At 44.9% G+C, this 24,299-nt stretch overlaps 1 protein-coding gene across 1 annotated transcript in view; it reads right to left on the reverse strand.

Annotated features, from left to right (window-relative positions):
• Ptpn21 (protein tyrosine phosphatase non-receptor type 21) overlaps nucleotides 1–24,299 on the reverse strand; it is a 56,681-nt gene that overhangs the window by 9,140 nt on the left and 23,242 nt on the right. Inside the window, 14 exon segments of the mRNA XM_059279765.1 lie at nucleotides 537–668; nucleotides 670–993; nucleotides 995–1,044; nucleotides 1,047–1,185; nucleotides 1,187–1,983; nucleotides 5,376–5,460; nucleotides 6,054–6,114; nucleotides 12,084–12,163; nucleotides 13,049–13,136; nucleotides 16,999–17,087; nucleotides 17,754–17,841; nucleotides 20,451–20,521; nucleotides 21,381–21,448; nucleotides 22,612–22,709. Coding sequence (XP_059135748.1) covers nucleotides 537–668; nucleotides 670–993; nucleotides 995–1,044; nucleotides 1,047–1,185; nucleotides 1,187–1,983; nucleotides 5,376–5,460; nucleotides 6,054–6,114; nucleotides 12,084–12,163; nucleotides 13,049–13,136; nucleotides 16,999–17,087; nucleotides 17,754–17,841; nucleotides 20,451–20,521; nucleotides 21,381–21,448; nucleotides 22,612–22,709 — 2,170 coding nt within the window.

Here is a 24,299-nt window from a genome sequence, read left to right on the forward strand (position 1 = left end):
CGTCAAGAGACTGACTTTCCTGGGTCCAGAGTCACTCTCTATCCCACAGAGGCCATGGCCAAGATAGTCACCTTGACAACTACATAAGGACGTAGGGACACAGCCTCAGATGCCTCTCCCAAGACATCACTGGAACAAAAAGAACAAACGCTGTTCTGGGGTCCCTTGTCACCCCACAGTATTTTAATGGGTGCAATCATGGCTGGAGTAATGAATTCTCCTCCTCTTCCTCAACACGTTAGTAAGATGGTTTGTGGACTCCTCCCATGCCCTCCCATAGGCCTTTTCTCTGCACCCAACTTAGCTCTAGCAAGACCATCACCACCCTCATCAGTCCACATCCTTTCCACATAAACTCACACATGCCCCCAAATAAGGTAAAAGTCAGAGCTGAGGCAGGGATTGACAGGAGGAAAAGTAAAAACCTGAGAACCATCGGTCCCGAGGGAAGGAGACAGGATAATCAAAGGTTGAAACCAGAGATGAAGGGGCCTGTCCTCCATGTGTGAGGCACCTCTGCTCCCGGGCCAGCTTACCCCTAGTGGTGGAAGTCCTTCCACGATGCTCTTCTTCCCAGACAGGAGATCTGACACCGGCCTTTTCTTGAGAGAGTCCCTCCTAGCGCGGTACCTCCCTGAAGTTGTGAGGTCAGACTCGGACATGGAGGGGGGTCAGCAGCCCATCTCTTCGGGGCCGATGGGTCTCCACAACCAGGTGGACAGGGCTGATGTCTTTCACCCTCTTCTCAGGCTCCGTAAAATGGGACTTGGGCTCAAGAATATGCAGAGGGCTGGCGACTGCAGCCACCGAAGCACAGGGGTAGTTCGGCTGCTGCTCCTGAGAGTAAGTGGCGGTCAGGCGGGGCTCGGACACAGCTGCCACAGTGTGCGCTCTGCCGCGGTCCTCTTCCAGGTCCTCTTCCTCCTCGCTGCTGTGTATCAGCATGGTGGCATCAGAGAGGGACTTCTTGTGGCTGTATCTGCCACTGTCCTGCCTCTTCACTCTCCTCTTGCTTTGTTCTGTCGGAGAAGACACTGGACTGGAGCCTGCCGAGAGAGTCCGTGGAGCCACGTCTGCCGCCGAGGCTGACATGGTCCTCTCCTTGAGCCTCAGGCCTTCAAAGCCATGTGTGAGCCCCGCAATCTCAATACTGTTCCTCTTCTGTAGGTGGGCATGCCGAGCTGCGGGTGAGGGGCTCGCTGACCTCCTGCAGAGAGTGGGCCACCGGCAAGCTGTCCTCCTGGAAGGTCTGCACCGAGTGGTGGACACGCCTGGTGATGAGATCCGGATTGCTGCTGCTGATGTACAGGTGACGGGACAGGTCCGGGGTGCTGTTGGCAGGCCTCGGGTATGGGTACGGTGGGGGTGGCCGGTATACCTGGGTTCTCATAATGTTTGGAGCTGGGTAGTCCTGGGCCTGGAGCTGCACGTTTGTCAGCTCAGGCACACTGACAGCACCCACCACAGGTCGCCTCTCAGCGGGGTAGGGGTACGGAGACTGACGGTGAAAACTGTAGTTCAAGTTAAACGGGTAGTGGGCCGACTGGGGAGAGGTAAGGTGTGCATGCTCCCGAATCTCAGGCTGGCTGTAGACCAGGGCGTCAGGCCTGCTGTATGCGTAGGAACTGCCAATGTTGAGGTTCCTCAGCGAGCGGCTGTGCCTGTCTGCATGCACCATGCCTCTGTTGAGCTGCTTCATGACGGTCTCATAGTCGGGGGTTGGGCGGTAAGACGGGGGGATCAGCGCACTGTGCCGATGGGATGGGATGTAGTCGGGTCTCATGACGTCACTGCCAGTGATACTTGGGTTGGAAGACATGGGGGAGGGCTGCAAGTAGGGCTGAGGGGTATTTAAGGAGTTCGTACTGTGTGCACTGTAGACGCTGCCGTTTCGGATGCGACCATTGAGGTCAATTTGGGTTCTGTCCAGACTTGTCTGGGAGTGACAATAGAATCCATTCTTGTTGGGCACAAAGATGTTATCTGAGGAAGGAAAAGGTTTGAAAAGATTTTGAAAATGTATTAAGTTGGACTCATTACTCCAGCCAAATACCGAGATAGGCTCTGAAACAGCTTGTGAATTTTCTTGCTGAAATGACACATCTTCAGCCACACTAAGCTGCCCTGGAAGCTTCAGCTCCCTTGCCTATAGGATGGGGTAGGTCTGCCGCTTAAAGCGAGGTACTTAGGATCTGGCCAAATCCAACACTGAGAGTATGATAGTATCGGAAAGTAATCTTCCTTCTGAAAGTTAAGAACACATGCTTCACTACAGACAAGAACAGGTAGCTCTGTGGAACTCAAAGAGACAGTGTTGAGCAGTGAGCCATGGTGGGTAGGGAAACAGCCCTGAGATGCTGAGCAAGGGCAGGTACCAACTATCCGTGAACATTTCCTTAACTGCAATTTAGGTTGTTTGCATAGATTCTCCTTTAATGAAAAAAAAAAAAAAAAAAAAAAAAAAGGAAGAAATCTACGATAAAGGGCACCAGTGCAGCAGGTACAGAGCTTTCCAGTCCAACAGGGAGCGTCAGTAGTTGCAACTCCACCAAGGCCCAGAAGCCAAAAATAGCTGCAGTTGCCCCACCAAGCCTCCAGTTGAGCAAGACATGGATGCAGGGCTGCAGGCTCCGCCTACTCATTCTACAGCACGGGTGTGCCTGCCTGGGCTAGAAGAGGCCATCTTTCCTCACTGCCTTATGAGCACCATTCCCAATGCTTAAGAATAACTTCAAGAGTCAAGGCCTGCAGAAAGTACTGTTTGGGTAATTCAACAGCTCCATGACAGTGTAATAATGTCTGATTACCCGCCGGGCACATTTTATTCTGGCGTGCACACGGCTCTGAGAAGGCCATTCTCATAGCCTCTCTACTCCTGCACTCTGCTGCCTCATCCTGTGCTTCTCCATCTGCAGAACACTTGGTCATTACTACCTCTCAAGATTCCTTTTTTGTCACAGATCCCTCACCCAGGTTGTCTAGACAGTGTGACATCTACCAACCTAGTGTCCCTGCCTCCAGGCTCTCCAAGAGCACACAGGACTATACCTCCTCATCCCTTGGTGCCAAGCACATACATGTGATTAGTAACAGTAAGGAGAAAGTGAGCAGAAAGTTGAGAGCCAGTTTCTGAGGACTCCCTCCTCCCATTCCCCCAGTGTCTTGACCTACACCATTACAGACCGAAAAGGCTCCTCCTGCCTGAGATCCCGATACAAGCGGACATGGAACAGAGCCCACCTCCCAGGACATAATGGACGGGGACTATGATCAAGAAGTTAGGCCACTGAGGATTTTAAACGTTGTTAGCCCAGCAGCACCAGGCCCTCCTGGCTGAGCAGTGGCATGTGCACTGGAGGGTGGTTGGGATAAGGGTGTGTGGGTGGCGGAGCAGAGGGGCAAAGCCAGAGTCTGCTCAAATCGCACAAGGTAGAGAGCACTGGAGAGCAGCAAACTAACCGTAGGGAGTGAGATGAGAAGGGCCGGCCAGGGGGATGTGGAGGAGAACGGACACAGGCAAGGGATGATCATGCACACAGGGAGATTAGCTGGAAGCTTTCTGTCAGGTGAGTGTGTGTGTGTGTGTGTGTGTGTGTGTGTGTGTGTGTATGTGTATATGTGTGTAAGGACCAAAGCTATAGCTCACGGGATGCAACTGGTAGTGAAAAGTACAAGAAGATAAGGACCTAGGGTGGAGCAGGAGAAAGGGAACAGGGAGAAGGGGCTATGGAAAAGACAGTGTACGATGTCACAGGTTACGGGTTTTCTACTGACTGGGTAAAATTACATGCATCTTGGAATCCACATAACCAGGAAAGTGACTTCATCACTATAAAGGACTGCAAAAAACAAACAGACTTACAGGGTAAAGCAATGAGTTCAGATTTAATATTCCGTTTCCAGCAAGCCCTGATAGTTGACACCAGTTCCTGAGAGAGCCCACTATTGACTAGAGAACCTCCATGCCGGGTTCCCACCTGTCTGACAGTGGGAAAGGGGGTGTGGTGGAATGATGGCAGGGTGGGAAAGGAGAACCTGGGTCACCCTTAGGGGAACTCTATGTGAAGGAGCTGCTGTGGAAGGCCCCTCAGGAAAGAAAAACGCCAGACGGGTCTTTGTGACAGCACCTAATACTAACAGGAAACCGCTGAGAGGGAGTAAGAGGGAACTGATGGGTTGGAGCATGGAGACATCACTCTCAGACAGAGTGTAGTGAAAACGGGAAGATAAAATCATCCAAAGCATTGTTTGCAGAAGAGAGGAGAGGACAGAGTGGCAGGACCGTCACAGACTGAGGTCGGAGAACGAGCAGCACAGGGACAGAAGGCAGAAGCCTTGTCCCCACGGTTGGAGAGGCCGTGGTGTGAGTACAGACGGGCACATGCAAAGACGGGGGGGGGGGGGGGGGGGGGGGGGGACGACACCGGGAATGGGGCAGTCCCAGAGGACACTGAACTCCACGCCTAGCTGTCCCGCCATCGCCTTCCCCACCGTGGGGACATCAACTCTGCACAGGCGGCCACAACTAGAAGTGAGGTCAACACCACACCTTCTTTCTGTCCCTTCAGACCTCAAGCCCTCTCCTCCTGTGCCACAGCACTCACCAGCCAGCAGACCCAGTCATAGGGCTGTCTGGAACTAATGATGATCTCTAGCCATCCCACCAGATCCAGAAAACTCTTCTCGGTGCCCTCAACATGAACAGAATGCTAATGCACGTTCTCTTAGCAAAATGACTGTGATCAAATCATGAGCAAATGCCTTATTTTCACAATTAGATTCCGAGGCTCTCTCTCCAGAACTGCTCATCTGCATCCACCTCTCTGGCCTTCGGCAGTTAGAGTTTACAGACAAACGCTACACAGATGGGTGATTGAGCTTGGAGGCGCTGCTGTGTACACACAGCTGGAGTGGCCGAAACGAGAATCTAAAGCATTCAGTGAGATGTTTCAGGCAGGAATAAAACAAAACATGTCTGGATATCTTTTGTGACAAACAGACAGACAAACAAAGCATTTTTGGTTGCCTGATGTGGTGGTACATGCCTGTAATCCATCACTTGGGAGACAAAGGCTGGAAAATCACAAACTTAAGGGAAGTCTGGCCTAAATAAGACTAATAGGGGAGGGTTCCAGGACTCAGGAACCAGCTTGGGGAGCTGCCCACTGACTATATTTGGGGCCAGATGGCCCCAACACACATTCAAGAAGAACCGGAATGCAATGGCTTCTTCTGGGATCCCAGGATGGCTATAATCAGGACAATTTGGGGTACAACTACAAAAAGAAACCATCCAGACTTCAAGATCTCTAGGTCTTCACCGAGTGATTCATAGTTATAAGTGTGCACGCCTTTGCAGACTCAGGGTACTTTACCTTGGGAAGAAGCAAATGGCTCTGTATAATGTCCATTATAATGCAGCTGGGGTGGGGGAGGCATCGCATAGGGCTGGGGTTTAGGCTAAGAAATGGAAAGTTGGACACAGAGTTAAAACACATTGCCCATGTAAGAAAGGTAAAGTCATTCTTTGCTGGACTCTTTCTCCTCACTAAAAAGGCCTTCTACGGGAGTCACATGTATTATAAATGGAAAATACCCACGGAAATGGAGGAGGTCTTAGCATATCTGTCATTTTCAACGCTGCCCACGTGGCAGAGTCAAGCCCTAAGCACTGACACCAAGGATACTAAACAGCACAAAACAGTCTGCATCCAAAAAGTTATCAACAAGAAGGGATAGAGACAAGCCTCCTTGTCTAAACTCATGAAAGGCTTTGATGTACTACAAACACTGTAGACAAAGTCATCGAATAAATTAAGTACTTCCTTAGGGTTTCTGGTCAACCAGTTAAAATTCATAATATTTGGTTCTACCTAATACTTGAACAAGTGTAATAAATATTAAGTGGAACTTATGGAAATCACCATTTTTTTGGATAAAAATTATCAAACATCAACACACATTTGTGGTTCAAACTCAACATAGTGCCCAAAGCATATTTTAATTAAAGAAAGTGGCATCACTAAAAGAGGTGATCATGTTCCTTCTCTTACCAGAGACATCCTGGAAGATGAGCCCCTCCTGACTGAGTTCAGCGAGGCAGTCTGCGTTTGCCTGTGGGAGAAGACAATGGTGAGCCCAGCACATGCTTCCTCGTCTACAACAAGAAACCTGAGTTAGGAAGGGAGCCAGTGTGCTGGCTCACACTGTAACTCCAGCGTGCAAGCGGCTGAGGCGTGCTGGGGTGTGAGCACTGCTGTGAGTTTGAGGCCAGCCTGGATGGTATCTGAATTACAGGCTAGCTAGGATACAGACAGAGAGGGACACTGTCACAAACCAACAATAACAAAAAGAGATACAGACGGGTAAAATGAGAACTCGTCTAAGGCAAAGGGCAAAAGGTCAAACATGCCATTAATTACAGAAAAGAGAGTTGCCACTTCCCAATGTAGGACTGCACAGCGTCCCCAGAACAAAACAAGCACACACTTCTCTGTTTAAACACACACACACACACACACACACACACACACACACACGAACATACTCTTAGTTCTCTTTCTTCACATCTGTTTTACTTAAATGTGAGTGGGTATGGCATGAACATGTGCATTAGATTCTTGCTAATATTGATAATGCCCATCATTCTGTCAAGGACTCTAATTTACTAAGAGCTTGTGTGATGCACAACTGATTATTAACACATTCTGTGACACTGGGTAGTGCTCTAATGATGCACAACTGATTATTAACACATTCTGTGACACTGGGCAGTGCTCTAAGAACCATTACTGAAACTGTCATCACAAAGTAAACAAAATAAATGTATCAACTCAGCAAATGAGCCCTAAAGAAGCCTCTTTCTTCTAAACTAGTATTATTCTTAGCACTCTGCAAACGGCATCTGGACTACACTCTGAATATTGGCTTATTTTTACAGGACCTTTAAAATAAAGAAAACTATTGGACATTAGGATCGTCACATCAGGTGATTACTATGCACTTACTAGGCAATTCCCTTAAACAACTTCCTTTCCTATGCCCGGGAAGCACACAGGTTGCTGGAGAATAATGCACACCTCCTTTCTTTTCTTGGCAGTAAACTTTAGGGCTTTATTGTACAGCTATGTTTACTTTCCAAAAGACATGTCTATCTTTCCAATATCATGTCAAGGGTACATGTTGGTTTTTTTTCTAGAGTGCCCCTTAAGTATACGTAAGACACTGATTTTTGATACTTTGAAACTTACTTTGCCTCTAAGTACTCACCATGGTCCGGCCTAGGTTTAAAGAACTGAGTTCAGTCTATCGATGGCTTACCATCTAGAGGAACTGAGCTTCTAAAAGCATCAAAGCCAGCACACACCTTTAGTCCCAGCACCTGGGAGGCAGAGGCAGGTGGATTTTTTAATTGGAGGCCAGCCTTGTCGACAGAGCCATTTCCCAGACAGCCAGGGCTACAGAGAAACCCTGTCTCGAAACAGCTCCCATGCCCCCCAAAAAAGCAGCATAGATTCCAAAGTGGGGGTAAGGAGCTGCTGATAAAACACACTTATCAACAAACGCCTAACAACATCTCCACAGCTGGCCAGCCTGGGCAAGAACACATTTTCAGCGTGTGAAGTACAGACTCCAAGGACACAGGGCTCAGGAGCAGAGGCAGCCATTCTTACCCACTGGCATCTGGCTGGCAGCATCCAGTGGGAAGGCAAAAGCAGAAGCCAGTTCTGCTGAACATGGAATAAAGGAGCACCACATCCACCCGCCAAACGGTCTGACCTAGCCAGCCTTGCCTCTGGGCCACTCTAACAGTCTGCCTTTTTTCCCCTCATGGTCCTTCCTTCTACGTGCTGGGCAGTGAGAGGCCAGCCATCATCAGCTTCCCACACAGAAGACAACGACAGTCCGCTCTGCTTCCCAGTCACCTGGGACGGTTTCTGTGCTGGTCAGTAACACTGAGAACTGAGGCGGCTACAGCTCCCGAGATCAACAGCTAGAAAGTGTACACTGGAGGAGATAACGAAAAGCTGTCGGCTCCAGTGAAATACAGGACATTGCCTGGCGAAACTGTGCAGACTGCACGTGGTTATCTTGTGGAATCTGAACAACACCACCAGGGAGGTCCAGTCATCAGTTTTACAAATGAGGAAAGTGATACTTAGATTAAGCAGATCACGCCTGGTCACGTGGCAAACAAGTGACAGAGCCAGCATTTGAACAGGCAGGTCTGTCGGATGCCTGAGTGGAGTCTCTGACAATCATCTTCTGACTATGTCCCTAACCCCAGCTAACTCATAAGATAAGCTCCATGCAGGAAGAGGACAAACCATTGGACGGCCAGTACCCAGCACATGCCTGCACACAAGCAGCCCTCAACTGTGTGCTGAACACATGAATGCCACAGTGAGTGGGGACAGAAGGCAATGTTCAGGGAACATTTCTCAGGCAAGATGTCTCAGTGGGTAAAAGCACATGTGTGCAAACCTAACAACCTGAGTTCAAGTCCTGGATCCTACAGGGTGTCAGGAGAGAATCAACTTCCAAATGCACTCCCACACATACTAAATTAATCTATTGATTTAAGACTGTTGGAGTTGTCTCATTTGCTCTGTGAGCGTCTTTTCAGTCAGCCATTAGTTTATTCACAGCTAGCAAAGGGCAGGCTCTGATCATGTGTTAGATGGAAGAAATACGTCAGGCTGTTTGTCTCAATGACTTTCCTCCTGTGCTTTCCTTAATAAGGTGATGAAAAACAAAACCACTCCAGTTTTAGGGTAGGCCAGAGGTGTGTATCCAGGCCACTATAAGGTCACTGATCTGGCTCTGGATCCCTGCCCCAACTTGCCACTGTGGGCGAGCAGAGATAATCCCAGGCAACAGGCAGAATTGATGGTTAGGGGCTGGCCTCACTGGAGGTCACAGTCATCTACCCAAGCACCTGCACAGCAAAAGAAGATGCCTCACTCCAACTTCAGGAGAGCTCCCTGTCCCCAAGCCTTACTAGGGAGGGCAGGAGACCCATCCCACTGTGAGCACCTGGGACAGACCCTCTTATCTCCTACAGCTTCTTTCCACTCCCTTTCCAGGGTCTGATGGACTCCAGTGAGTCTTCTTCAGGCTTCTGTGGGCCCAGTAAACCAGAACTGAAGGAGGGTGCTGCATTTTCTTCTAGTCCCTTGAGCAACAGTCTTCTGGGGTGAACACTGGCTGCTCTGTTCCCCTACAGCCTGGAACTACAGGGCTACCTCATCTCTCTGCACTTCGCCGCCGGCATGCTGCTGACTCTAGGCTCTTGGGCCCCCATCTCACTTGGCTTTGCAGCCTGGAGGGTACAGCCCACACAGAAGGGATAGAAAAGCCCCTGAACCAGAAAGTTTTGTGCTACCCTGCTCATTTTTTCCTCATATAACTTAGGGAGGTTGATTAAAGCCAGTCCAACTCTGGGGCTTGAGATATTAGAAAAGGCCTTTTGGCCTGACTGACATTATTATCTCATTTAGTTCCTAATACAGTCCTGAAGGGAATGTCAGAAGAAGGTCTCATTATTCATGTTTATACATAAAAACCAAGGGAGACTCTGAGCTAACATTAAAAGATGATCCTGTTACCTCCAGTGCCTTGTCTGGGTGGGAAGCGAACTACTGGATCCTGTCACTGTAACACCACCTGGGCCAAGATTCGATGAATCACAGCCATCCCAACAGCACTGTACTATATACAGAAAAGGGCATTAAGGAAGGATGTGGACACTGTAGGGAAAGTGAATCCTTTCTATGGAAGCAGACTCCATCTCCAAAGCAAGGGCCAGCCAGACCGCTTAGCTGCACCTCTGTTAACTGCCCATCCATCACACTCTCACTTACCCAGCCGGACCACGAGAACAAGGCCTACCTATACCTCAGAGTCACTGTAACATTAGATGCCACTAGATGTGTGCTGAGAGCCTTCAAGAAATAGCTATAAAAATTGGTGTTATTTTCAGCTTTCCTACCCATCAAAACATGAAAAGTTAATGGTATAAGCTTCATTTGCTTACCCAGGAAACAATGTACAATGTAATATATTTGTTTTGTACATAATCACTCTTAAATAATTATACTAATAGTTCCTGGATATGCAGAAATTAAAAGTAAAATTTGGAAAAGTCCTTCATACATAGTAGTTCTAAAGAGAATCAAATATTCTTCATACAGGAATAATGTACACAGTTAATATTATCTATGCGGCCTTACTCACATTTGGCTATATCCCAAAAATTAGATTTCTAAGACTATACCACACATATTCATTGCTTTCTCTCTAAATTTTAAAATCATTAAAATGATGAACTGCCAAAATATGCTCTTTTAAAAGGCATTAGCCACAATCCAATATAGGGTTTACTAGAGGGCATTGCATCTAATGGTTTATTCAAGATGCTATAGCTACTATTTTTAAGAAGTGAACTGAGGTAATGATGGCTTATTACAAATGGTCTTAAATTTATGAAAAGCTTCAAAATGAAAATGCTATGTTCTAACAGGTTCTGTTGATTATGTGGCTATAATTATTATATGCAGAAATAATGTCACAAATACTCATCTTCAGGCAGCCAGGCCAGCCAAGGGCGTTTCCCAAATCCAGGACTCCTGGATCCTCTGGCTCTAACACTTTCATACACAAATTCCAGAGCAAGAGGACAGCAAAAAGGAGGCCATACCACAAAGAATCAAATTGTTTACATGAAAATGGATGGAAATGACACCATTGTGCCAATCAAAATAAACCAGACACACAAAGGCAAGTATCACATGTTTTCTCTCATACATAAGATTAAAGGCAGGGTGGGGTGGGGGCTGGGCAGGGCGGGGTGGGCGAGGTGAGAATGTAAAAGGAGAAGCTGTATGTGGTGGCTCAGGCCAACAATCCCAGCACTTGAGAAGCTGAAGCAGGAGGATTGCTGCGAGTCTGAGGACCACCTGGGCTACACAGTGAGTACAAAGCCAGCCAGAACCACAAAGCAAAACTCTGTTTCACACAGATAAACCAAAGGGATAAGAAAGCATCGAGGATGTGGAATGGAAAAGGAGAGTGGAGCTGGATGAGAGTAGAGAGGGGTAAACTACCAACAAGGGCCTTACATGCTGAAAGGGACATGCATGAAACATCAGGAAGAACTCCTTACTTTGTACAACTCATATATATTAAAAGATAAACCTTCCCTCAAAATGCTGGCCAAGACATTGATTAAAAATTGTAAAGAATACTACTCCCAAGCCTGGCACGGTGGCTCTTTTTCTCGGCACTCAGGAGGCAGAGACAAGCAGATGGATCTTGGTGAGTTTGAGGCCAGCCTTGTCTAATAGCAAGTTCCAGGTCCACCAAGACTCCACAGTAAGATCCCATCGAAACAAAACAACAACAAAAAGAATCCTACTCTCAGACTGGGGATTATGGCTCAGTGTAGAGTGCTCGCCTAGCATGGAGCAGGCCCTGGGTTCAATGCCCAGTGCCACAAAGCAAAAAAAAAAAAAAAGAAAAGGAAGAAAAAAAAATTCCCTTCTTTTTTTTTAAACCTTCAAGGATTGTAATGGTTCTAATTCTACAGAAGCTGGGCAGAGTGGACCATGCTCATGATCTAGGGGGCTAAGGCAGGAAAATCCCAAGTTCAAAGCCAGCCTGGGCTACATAGCAAAACCCTGTCAAAAAAGAAAAAACTAGTTGAGAGAAACCTTAGAGGCATATTATAGCTATTAGAAGATGTCCCAATGTGAAAACAGAATGTAATTTCAATAAAAGCAAAAGGACTGTTGTCAGAAAAAAATATCATTTGATAAAATTTGCCATTCTGGATAATACAAAGAAGGCTGAGATTAAAACTTAGAAATCAGGGCCAACAAGACGGCTCAGCAGGTGGAAGGAGCTTGCAGTCAAGCTCAAGGAGCTAAGTTCAAGCCCTAGGACCCACACAACGAAGAGGAGTGATACCCCAAGTTGTTCTCTGACTTCTACATGTTGCCCCCTAACACACGTACAAAATAAACAAATAAATGCCATTCATTTCCAAATGCTTTTCTACTATTCCCACAGCAGGAGATACTCACAGGTCACACTGGTTTAGTCTGTAAAATCTGTGCCGGGCAACACACAGTCTCCACACGTACTTCGCTGTTTCCATGTCTTCCTGGCAAATGCAACATGCAGAGAGGGAGAGAAGCACATTAGAAGAAAACACTTCTAATGCAGAATTGCACATCATGTCTACACCATTTCCCACCCACAGTGACTCTTTTATTTCCCAACCCCGCATCTAACTTATGAATGCTGTAAGAATTTAATTATAAAAACAAAATAAGCTGTTTGAACAGTTTCTAAATGACTTGGAATCATAAAACACACTTGGTTTGAAAACATTATCTTTTGGGGCTGGAGACATGACTCAGCAGTTAAGAGCACTGGCTGCTCTTCCCGCAGACACAGGTTCAATTCTCAGCACCCACATGGCCGCCCACAACTGTCTAATTCTAGTTTCAGGGGATCTGACACCCTCATATACACATACATGCAGGCAAAACCCCAATGAACATTAAATAAATTAAAAAATCTGAAAAAAAATAAAATGTCATGTTTTTATCTAATATCAACTTTTATTCCTGAGAAATAACACTAAGACTTTTCAAACTAAACATCTGCTTCGGTGTCTTAAGTTGGCCTCTGTTAAGACTGGGAGAGCAAGTGATTGTTAAGCAGCACTAACAGCCGCTCCCCAGCAATGGCGGCCAGGCTCGCTTTCTCCTCTACTCCGTCTCTTTACACTTAATTCAAAAGTCACTTGGATCAAAGAATACGAATACAAAGACTCACTTACTCCACAATATTTAATAAGTAACCACTTTTTGCCAAGTGCCATTTTGTAAAATGTGAAACATAAAATTTTATATCCTGTAGAATTATGAAGTTCTGAGTTAGTGCCACACTCCCCTCCCCAATACACAACAGGGAACTTAGAAATGCTAACTTGCTAACTTCTGGGAAAAGCATCCCATGAAGAGTCTTTGTGCTTACTCACAGTTTGAAACTGGATGGTCTCCTCTTTATTTGCCAGCTCTAATGCAAAAAATGACTTGTTGTGGGACATGTTAGCAATGTCATGCCACCTACAGAACAAGAGAACTGTGAGTGCGCAGAAGAACACTGGCACATGAGTTAACACCAGTCCATCAGTTTTGAAATGAAAAGGTTTTACCAGCTAGCACGCATTTTCTAGTGGAAATGACAACAGCTAGTTGCTAAAAGTAAAAGCATGTGCAGTAACTGAAGGGCAAGGAGTTGGGAGACACAAACCTCATGTGGCGGTTTGAGTGAGAAATACCCCCATAGGCTCATGCATTTGAGCACTTGCTCCCTGCTTGATGGTGCTGCTGGGGGAGGTCATGAAACTTTCAGAAGATGCAGCCTGCCTGGAGGTCAGTGGGGGTGGGCTTTCAGAGTTTATAGCCTTGTTCCACTTGTGTGTGAGCTGAGCGATCTCAGCTTCCTGCCCTGGCCACCTTCCACCAAGCCTCCTGCCAAGCCTCCCCTGCCATTGTGGACTCTAACCCTCTGGAGCTATAAGCCAAAATAAACATCCTTAAGTTGCCGTTGGTCACAGCATTTTATCTCAGCAACAGAAAAGTAAGTGATGCACCTAATCTGCTTGATTGACTTAACAGTCAAAGACCCTTATGTCAGCTTGCTGCTCAGGCCTCAACTACTTATTGAACAAACATTTTAAAGGGCATCTACTATCACAATGATAATAATGTACCAGACCCTAGGGATACTAAAATCAGGATGCTGACAGTGCCTGAAGGGACCTGGGAGAGGGGAGAGCAGCAGACAACACAAAATCAGACATCCTGGTCACCAGGGAAGGTAAACAGGACGAAGCAAGGGGGCGGGTGAGTGACAGACATGCACACAAGTCTTGGGGAAAAGAACGCTAGGTGCTCGGGAACCAAGACATTAATTTAATTATTCTGGGTGTATTCAGTAGAACGTGAAACCTATCCTGTATTTCCTAACTCTATCATCTTCAGCTTTATAGACTACATTTGGTTTTTATTACTGCGTAATGTTAGCAGCAGAAACTAACTGGAAGATGTTCAACAACACTGAGCCAACCAGTCCTCCCCAACCACCGGATATCGTGGTGAATTCTGGATGCAAGTTCAGCAATGTTTGAAATAGAGCAGTGGTTGAGCAGCCCTAACCTGGAAATCCAAAGCTCCTGAACATGAAGCAGGAACTCTTTCCTCTCTCCTGCTAGTGCGGGTACACAAACCCAGGGCCTCAAAAACGTGAGCAATTGTTTTTCCACTGAGTTCTATCTGCCCCGCCTCCAGATGTTCAGCTTGTATTATATTTACTTAGTTAAAATTTGTTACATCAAAATTCATTTACTGACTCAGTGCTCAGTTGTTAAACCTAAAGATTATTTGCACCGTATTAAACGAGGAGAATTTGAAAATTCCTGTGCAGTGAAGGAAGCAAGTGACTGATTGCCTTCAGTTCCTGTATGACCTCTGGGGGCCGTGAGTCCTGCTGTCTGAGTGGAGCCCTCATCCATTGTCCTCTCCTGTGCCCCCAGCTCAGCATGTCGGGAAGATTACTATAACCAGGTTGGGACAAGAGCCCACCTGCTTAGGAAGCAGACCCACACAGGCAGTGCAGTGTGGGACTAGGGCTCTGCTCCCCAAGCCATGTCTGCTCTCTCTGGTCACTGTCACTCTGGATGATTCATGGCCCCAAAAAGAGAAGGAGATGTCATTTTCGTGAAAACGTTCTAAAGGGAAAGATCAGTTCTCAAGAATAAAGTAGAAAATGGAAGACAAGGAACTATTTGGAAAGAAAGAAAGAAAGAAAGAAAGAAAGAAAGAAAGAAAGAAAGAAAGAAAGAAAGAAAGAAAGAAAGAAAGAAAGAAGAGAGAGAGAAAGAAAAAAAGAAAGAGAGAGAGAAAGAAAAAAAGAAAAAGAGAAAGAAAAAGCAATGTACAGTGGCTAGCAGCCCCAGCTTACAAAGAGAATCTGAGTTCTAGTCTAGGTATGCCTGTCAATGGGCTGACCTTGGACAAATCACTTGGCTTTTCTAAGCCTCCATTATCTCATGTGCAAATTGGGGGTGATATCTGATATCTGCTCCCCTGAATGATTATGAAGCTGAAGACTACATGAGCAGTCAACACACTATCTGGTCTCTGATAACTGCACTCAGTGAACAGTAGACACAAAGGATCACAGACAGAAGTGCTCGATGCGCCTCACTGCTGGAGGAAACAATATAAACCTCTGCTTTCTTTCAATCCATCAAAAACAGAGTAAACATGCAAATATTCTTACAAAATCCTAACACGTATTTTCTAAGATTACAGATTTTTAAGGAATTACATGTAAAGGTGAACAACATCACCTAATTTATTACATTTAAGATATAAATGGAAGAGCTCACGTTGGTCCTGACCAGGAAGCTTCCTCCCCGCTGGCTAGCTTCCACAGTACCTGAAGGCGCTCTGCAGGGTGCTAAGGAGGGAAGTCATCAACGGTCTTACTCAACTATGAATGCTGCAGTGACAATGACTGCCATGGCAAGATACGCATGCCCAGAGGTGCAGAGGTGTCACAAACGTTATAACCAACTGTTCTCTGCTGAATTTAAGGAGAGATCCACAGGGCAAAGAGGAGAGAACCCTATACCTTGTACTGTAAACCTGACAAGAACCCACGGATGGGGAGCTCATTGGCCCCAGGGAAGAACCTACCATTTTGCTAAATGGTTCCAGCATCAACCTGCCCTCTAACTGGTATCTCTACACCCATTGATTAGTGCCACTCTCAGACCTCTTGCGAGAAGTTTCTTTGTGCTGTGGATGGTGACTGGTAGGTAGGTAGTTAACACAGAAACTCAAGCTGGTCAAAATGCAGAGAAGTGTTTGTGGAGTATTTAACCACAAATGGAACGTCTACTCACACACCCTCCCACCAAGGCTCAGGGACCATCATGGAAGAAGAGGAAGACAGATTAGAAATCAAAGTCCCGGAAGGAATGGAGTGAAAGTGTCTTCTGGACACCAGAGGACTGCTGACATTTGTGAACTGACAGCAGCTGGGGTTGCCTGCACAAGGTCAAACCCATCCCCACCCTCAGCTGAGGACCTGGTGTCAGTTGATGGCTTCTTGGGGAGGGAAAGTCAGTTTTCTTTAAGAGTATGGCTTCTTGCCGGTGGACTATGCTCCAGTGTATGGCCTCATACCCATGAGCATATGGACTCCACCAGTTTCAGATATATTATGTATACGGACACCAAGTTGGGGAGTATACTCGAGAGGAGTTGGCGGAGATTTGTGGGGGAGGTGAATATGATCCAAAAACATTGTATGGAGATAGGAAAACCTCACAGAATTAGTAAAATATTACATATCCAAAAAGATATAATTGGAACACAGAATACTACAAAGTAATTTTAAGCCATCTGTAAATTCACTTCTGAGAAACTGCATGCCACTACCAGCACGTCCTTACCCACTGTGCCTTCCTGCTACCTACACTCCAAGGTTTGTACAAATGAACAGCACTACTTTATATCACTGAAGAGAAATCAGCCTTGCAAAAACTGAAGTTTGCCGAGATGTTAGCAAGTTAGTAATTTTGTTACATCCTACCGTCAAAAGAAAGCCTAGATTTTCCATAGTGAATAAATAGTCCCAGAAACCAGAACTCAAATGAAAAAAAATCCCCATCAAAACAAAGAATGGCTTCTCTGTGACAACAGGGTCACACATCTTTAAGCATTTACCAACAGGCCATCACCATGAGCACTTTTTTCTGCACATTTGGTTTTGAAGACGGTAGCATATTAATGAACCACTGTACTTGGGTAGCATTTAACTCTAGAAAAAGAATATCTCCATTTCCATGAGAACTTAGGGGAGACGTGTCAGCAATAACTACTGTTAGGCATTTAAAACGAAACAGAAAACTACCTGAAAACCACAGGCGGCCTTCCATTCTTATGTTTCACGAAGACGCCGTCAAGACAAGCACCGATGGATATGTCGCTTCCTTGGCTATCCTAACAGGAGAGAACAAGGGGGAAACTCTCAGGAGATAGGTGCATGAGGACAACGTATCCATGGCACTGAACTTGCTTCCCAGACAGACAACCTGCAGGGCAGCCACTCAGAGACACAGCAGTGAGAATGGTGCACACGCACCTCACTGGTAAACATGGAGACAGGGGGAGTCTGCTCTCTTTCTAAAACATGCTTTTATTATTACATTCACTTATTTACTTTGTATGTGGGTGCGCACATGCCACAGTGCACATTAGACGTCAGAGGACAGAGACTGTGGGAGTTGGTCCTCTCTTTCTACCATAGGAATCCCAGGATCAACCTTGGGTCATAGGCTTGGTGGCAAGTGCCTTAACCCTCTGAGCCAAGTTTAGACTCTTAAGAACCCCACAAATTACACACACAGGATTGTGTCTTACTACAAACTTCTGGTCAAAAAGACCTCAGCCATGCTATTTTCTCAAATAGCTAAGTGTCATACACATCCATTCCCCCATCTTCCCCCACCTACCCTGTTTTGTTTTGTTTTTTTTAACAGGACCTCACTCCGTTTCCTATTCTATTTTCAAATGATTCCCTTATCTCAGCCAGCAGAGTGGCTGGAAGTACAGGTACGCAGAGCCATGCCCAGCTTACTGAGCTTAACTTTAGGTGGTCATACTTACCTTGGCAGGGTAGCTCTCCTCTCCATAGCCATCCATTCTCTCTACTTCCTGCATGTACAGCATTTCAGCTTCAGGAGCTGTTAGCCCTCTGCAACCCAAAAGATGTTAGTGAGATTGCTCCCAAATCTAAACTTTTTAAATAATGCTTTTTTAAAAGGCTGTACATCAATTTCCAGCTGTAAGCATCTGTAATTGGTTATACTGATCCTCTAATACTTATCAAAAACTGGCTCACTATGAAGCACTGTGCTGAGTGCAGAGCGCAAGTACATACAACCTAATGCTTCGGGCAAACAGGAGGACAAGCAAGGGACGAAGCGGCTCCCAAGACACCTTCACGGCAAATCCAGGAGTTTGTACCTAAACCGGCAAGCGGTTGCTTCATTACCCTAACATCAGGAAATACTGAGAATGTTGCTCTAAAAACCAGTGATGGGGCTGGAGAGATGGATCCGGGGTTAAGAGCACTGGCTGCTCTTCCAGAAAACCCGGGTTAGGTTCCCAGCATCTACATGACAGTTCACAATCACCTGTAACTCCAGTTCCAGGAAATCTGATGCCCACTTTGACCTCCACAGGCAAGCACGTGATACACATACATACATGCAGGCAAAACACTCATACATATAAAATAAAATGAATAAATCTAAAATAATGTTTCTAAAGACTAAATGATAAATGTAAGAAATAAGGGCAGGAAGAGTCTAGATGTAAATCCCTTTTAGTTCAGATGACTGGAGCACTAAAAAGATATGAGGAAGGAAGGGCACTCAAATGCATGGCCTCACCTCTCCAGCCTCGTCTGCTGCCCCACCCCACCCCCACCACATCCCATGTGCCCAAGGTAACTCACACTGCAGCCATCCCTGACTCTCTACATTTCTTTGAATATACTGTCTTTCTCACACTTTTGAACCTTTGTGCGTGTAGATGCCTCTTATCATATACCTATCATCCACACATGGGCCTGGCAATCACTAGTGTCCTCAGGGCTCAGTGTCTGTATCATTCTTCCTGTCAGATTTTGGGTGTCCCCAATGCCTACCCCTGTCCCATACAGTTCTAACACATTCTGTCTACATTCTCCTCCACGGCACCCATCATTCTGTTACTAACTACTCACACAGTAGTACTACCTAGCCTATGATTGCTGGGAATACATTCTTGGAAGGGAGAGAATTATTCTATTTATCTTTAAGCCAAACCATCCAATATTCTGCCTCACAAGGATAGAAAGTACTTAGAGGTTCCTAAGTCCTATTATTTCAATAAAAGTACAAATGAATGAAGTAAAGTGACAAGAGGCAGGAGAACTCGTGCCTGAGGGATCAAGTGCACTAGAGAAAAAATGCTTCACGTAGACATAGAGGTAGAAGGGTAGGATTAGCAACTCACGGAGATTGAGGAAATACCCATGAGCACTTGGGAAGGAATGCAGGAAGAGATGATAGGATTGCAGCTTCAGGAGGTTACTCTTTCGCAGTCAGCAGGGTCAGAGAGAGACTACAGGCAAAGACTGTAGGTTCTAACCAGACATACCTACTTTCAATCACTTCTACCATCCATCAAGAATGACTCAGGTCTCTGCTGTATGGTAAAAGTGATTGAAAGTAGATTGAGACCTGAGTCATTTTGAGTTTAGTTTCCTTCATCTCTGGGATGGAGGTAATATTCTCCTTAAAGAATACTGGAGCTATCGGAACGTAACTATATAAAGTATCTGGAACACTGTGTACTGGCTTAGAGTAAGACTAGCATCTCAGGAGATTTTTACAGTCAACAGAGAACCGCCATCAAAGAAAAGTCAACGAGGACCAGCATAGACAAGTACGGGCAACTGACATGAACTCTCATAATTACTCCCCAGAGGACAGAAACGCTGCTTCAGAAAGCATACTGGGGAGCAATGGTCATCGTGATGCACACCTCTAATCCGAGCACTCGGGAGGCAGAGGCAGCAAGATAGCAAGTTTGAGGCCAACGGTTCTCAAAAATCTCAAGGGCAGAGGATATAACTCAGTGGTGAAGTGTCTGCCTACCATGTACAAGGCCCTGAGTTCAAACTCTAGCACCATTTTAAAAAAAGAAAGAAAAATCCCAGCACCCTGGAGGCAGAGGCAGGCGGATCTTTGTGAGTTCGAGGCCAGCCTGGTCTACAGAGTGAGATCCAGGAAAGGCACAAAGCTACACAGAGAAACCCTGTCTCGAAAAACCAAAAAAAAAAAAAAAAAAAAAAAAAAAGAAAGAAAGAAAGAAAGAAAGACAGACAGAAGGACAGAAGGACAGAAAGAGAAAGAGAGGGAGGGAGAGAGAAAGGAAGGAAGGAAGGAAGGAAGGAAGGAAGGAAGGAAGGAAGGAAGGAAGGAAGGAAAACAGACGAAAGAGCACTTGGAGGGCTTAGTGAATTGTAAAAGACAAACTTCCGTGATCATGCACTAGTTTATACAGCTTTAGTTACCATTACACTTTTAATCTAAGGGGCGATGAACCTTAAGGACCGACTGCTTTCAAGACTCTCCGTTTCCTCATTGGTAAAATGGCTAACAACTGAAATGATGGGGACGAAGGTACTTAGAACAGCATTTGGCACACAGTGAATGTCACTATAACAGCAAACGAGCTACAGGAAAGTGTAATGTGCAAAGCATGCTTCAAATTCAAGCAGTCATCAATTGGGCGTCTTTTTCCTAGTGTTACCTGTACTTCTGATGGAGCAAGGCCACCTTTTGGGTTGCTTCTTCCAGCACTTTTTCATCCTGTAGCCAGCCCTGAAGGAAACACACAGCAGTAAGCACATGCATGTGTTAAGAGTGAACCGCTTGTTCACTTCAGGCAAGATTCTGAACAGTACTGAAGTCGGGGATCTCTGCTTCTCTATAGAGTCATGATGCATCTAATGAATTAAGTGACTTGCTCAGGAGCCCAAAGATTTGCTCTGCCTTCCCAGCTCCTTCTAGGGAAAGTTTCAGCTGAGTTTTAAGGTTGGTAACACCCATCAGCCAGTTCTGAGCTCAGCGCTAACCCACTCACTCAGGAGAACATTCCACCCTCCTCGGCTGTTTCAATGAGATGTTTGCATCATTTCTTCATCAGTAACTTCAGAAAGTAGAAGGCAGGGTTTTCAACACTAATGACAAGCCAAGTTCATTCCAACATTAACTTTGTGATTCTCCAAAACTGAAAACAAAACTCTCTCCTTAGACACATAATCAAAGGAAAGAATGTCTTTAGGCACAGCACAGTAACCAACACCATGCTTTTGTTTGTTTGTTTGTTTGTTTGTTTGTTTTTTGAGACAGGGTTTCACTATGTAGCTCTGGCCCCTGGCTGTCCTGGAACTCACTCTGTAGACCAGGCTGGTCTCAAACTCACAGAGATCCGCCTACCTCTGCCTCCCGAGTGCTGGAATTAAAATCATGCACCACCACTGCCCGGCCTAACTACCACCCTTCTGTTTTGTGAATTTAAAAAGACTGAGAAGACTACAACTGGGGAAGACTGGCTCACAGGATGCTGAAAGAGGGACTAGTCCTGTTTAGAACATCTACCATGTGGACATCCAGGGATTGCTACGCGTATAGGAATAAACCATGTAAAAAAAAGTTCCAGTGCCAAAAGAAGTCTTACCACAGGGAGCAAGGCAAATTTCTGAAGAAAGTCTTGGGATTCATATTGATCAAAGTCACCAAAATCAGCTATACAAAATGATAAACATGCGCATGTTGATTACATTGAATTTTCACAACAACACATTTGCACAACAAAAATCGTAAGTAAAGTGGACGACATGCTTATGATTCAGAAGCCAAATCTATCCAACAGATAACAGAGCAAGTTCTTAGAGTAGCTCTTAGGTGGATTCATGTGTCTTGGCTTGGGGAAATGTCTATGAAGTGAGACGCAGCCGCCCTGTGTGTGACATGTGCTTCTGTGTAGGTGTCAGGAGGAGACCGAGTGGGGAAAGGGAATGGGCCCTGCGAATGCCCACGTTCAGGCCACATATAAGGAATGGCACACCACGGTGTCAGACGTTTGTTTATCTCAAGATGACAGGTGTCCATGCCTGCTAGTATCTGCAAGAATTTTATCATTTTGTCTTTCTTTTGTGTTTTGTTTGCTTCGTTTGAAGACATGGTCCCACTGTGTAGCCTTGATTGGCTCGGAACTATCTATGTGGAACAGGCTGGCCTTGAACTCACATGGATCTGCTTCCTTGCTAGGATTAAAGGTATATATGCCATCCAGTCCAGCTTATTTTTTCTTTTGATTAAATTCTAGTTCCATGGTTAAATGCTATTTACCACTTGAAATAATGCACCAGCAGAAATTTCCCCAGAGCATAGATATACACATAGATATATAAATACATTAGACATGTACAATGTTGAATGAATTAAAAACATTTATTAAATACAAAACCACTACTATTATGAGTGATGATGCTCTATAATCTAGAATAGTTATTTGAGAAATTTAAAAAAATGGGATAAACTTGAAATTTTAAAAAATGTAGTTTCATGAACCTCACTGACAGAAAGATTTTTCCTCCCAAAATCTTAGGATCAAATCAAGTCTTGGAGTGAAATTAACACTTAGCATGTTAAATTCTTTGACTTTTCTACACATACATTTGATATGTTACATAATTAATCTTTCAGAAATGTCTACAAGTCTCACATTTCATTGAAGTAATCCAAATTGTCTTTCTACAAGAAAGTCCCAACATAATATTCCACTAATATATAAATACCATAACAATTCATATAAAAAAATCAGTTACATTCAGAATCCTTTACTGTTTTTTGTTTTAACACACATCTTAATCTAGTAGAATTATCACTTCCCATGCACCGCTTACCTTGAACAGCTAAGCCAGCTAGCTGAATGGCTTGTTCTAGTGTACAGGGAAGGTTTCCTTCCAAAATATCTTTCTTCAGCTGCAGGTAATACTGATACCTATTTGAAAGGATGAGTTTATGAAATCAGTATCACTATAATCTGACCAAGACACAGTGCACTTTTACCACAGTTTAGTAGAGGAACATACATTGTCAAACAAAACTGTAACCCTAGATGCTTCCAAAAATGAAAAGAATGCCACAATAACGTAAGCACATCATCTAATCTGTTTAATGAGATGAATTTATCCCTTGCTTTAACTATCTCAAAGCTAAAACCAGGGACCAGGGATGTATCACTGGGGTAAACATTTGCTTAGAATGTGTGAGCCTGGCTTGATCTCCAGCAAGCCCCACACCCGTCGGAAAAAAAAACAAAGTTAAAGTCATCTATAGGACAACTCACTACCTGTCACACACCCTGTAGAACAGTTCTGTATTTTTGTTATACTTCTTTATGGTATCTATATAGTTCTTTATAATTCTTTAAAGCTATTTGTTCTTTATAGTAAAGAAAGCACACACTCAAAGACCAATCTTTACTCTTAAACTTCATTTGTAAGTTGGTGATGTAAGACTTTAGTTAAATAAAAACTTCACTAGCCCTGGAAAGTAAACTTAAGATGTTTCATTAAGTTTTTAAATGTGTAATCCTAAAAAGAGTAACTTCTAAAAGTCCTTCTTAACATTCCATAACATAGGGTTACTTTGTCTGCCCCTTTAGTGCCAAGCGCATCTAGGTTTAAATCCCAGCTCTCCAGTTTAGGACTCTGCATGACTTTGGGTAAGTCACAGTTTGTAGCTTCACATGCTATCACCAATAAAATGAAGATGTAACCATCCCTTCACCAGGCCAACCATATCCAAGTGGCATGTAGAAAGCTGTTAACAACATCAGACATGTGCTGGCACTCAGGCAGCAGCTGTGATTATCAGAATGCTTTCAATTAGTCAGCAATGTTTCATCATATCATTTCTCCATTCGGATAAAGCTCCAGAGTAAAACGTAATGCTTCCTTTTATTCCTGTGCTAGGGCCTGCCACTGCTCTACAACATCATTCTGGACACTGGAGACAGTGTTAGATTTGGCCCAGTGTCTCTGCCAGTGCAGTTTATGATGCCACCTCAACCTGAGTCTCTCTAGGTTTGGTGCCTTTGAGTAGTCCAAGCGTAGAGCATATCCGAATTCTCCAGAATCCATACATATTCTTGTGTAACCCTTTTAGCTAGGCTTTAAGTCTGCTCTTTGTTACCAAATGGCCTGACCAACACACCATCCATTCAAATAAAAAGAATTTAGATCCAGCCTTCCCCTCCTAACATCTAGCAGATATCACGGGTTTCCAGCAATCAGTGAAACAGAATGCTTGTAACTCGGGGTGTCAGAAGGGGAAACCTGCAACTTTCTATAAGGCTCCCAAAACCAAAAGAGATTGTATTCAGGGAGGTATATCTAGCAGGAATGCTCCACATACTCCATTATCATCATTCTAGACTCTTTCCTTATATCAAACAGAAACCCTGGAATGCAACATCCATGGACCAAATTAACTTGGGCTTCCAATACAACCTTTTCTTACCTTTGAATGGGTTTTATTATGAGAGCCAATTCTTTCACATATGCTGTAAATTGTTCATTGCTAGCTC

Source organism: Peromyscus eremicus, chromosome 14 (assembly GCF_949786415.1).
Source record: "Peromyscus eremicus chromosome 14, PerEre_H2_v1, whole genome shotgun sequence".
Taxonomy (NCBI): domain Eukaryota; kingdom Metazoa; phylum Chordata; class Mammalia; order Rodentia; family Cricetidae; genus Peromyscus; species Peromyscus eremicus.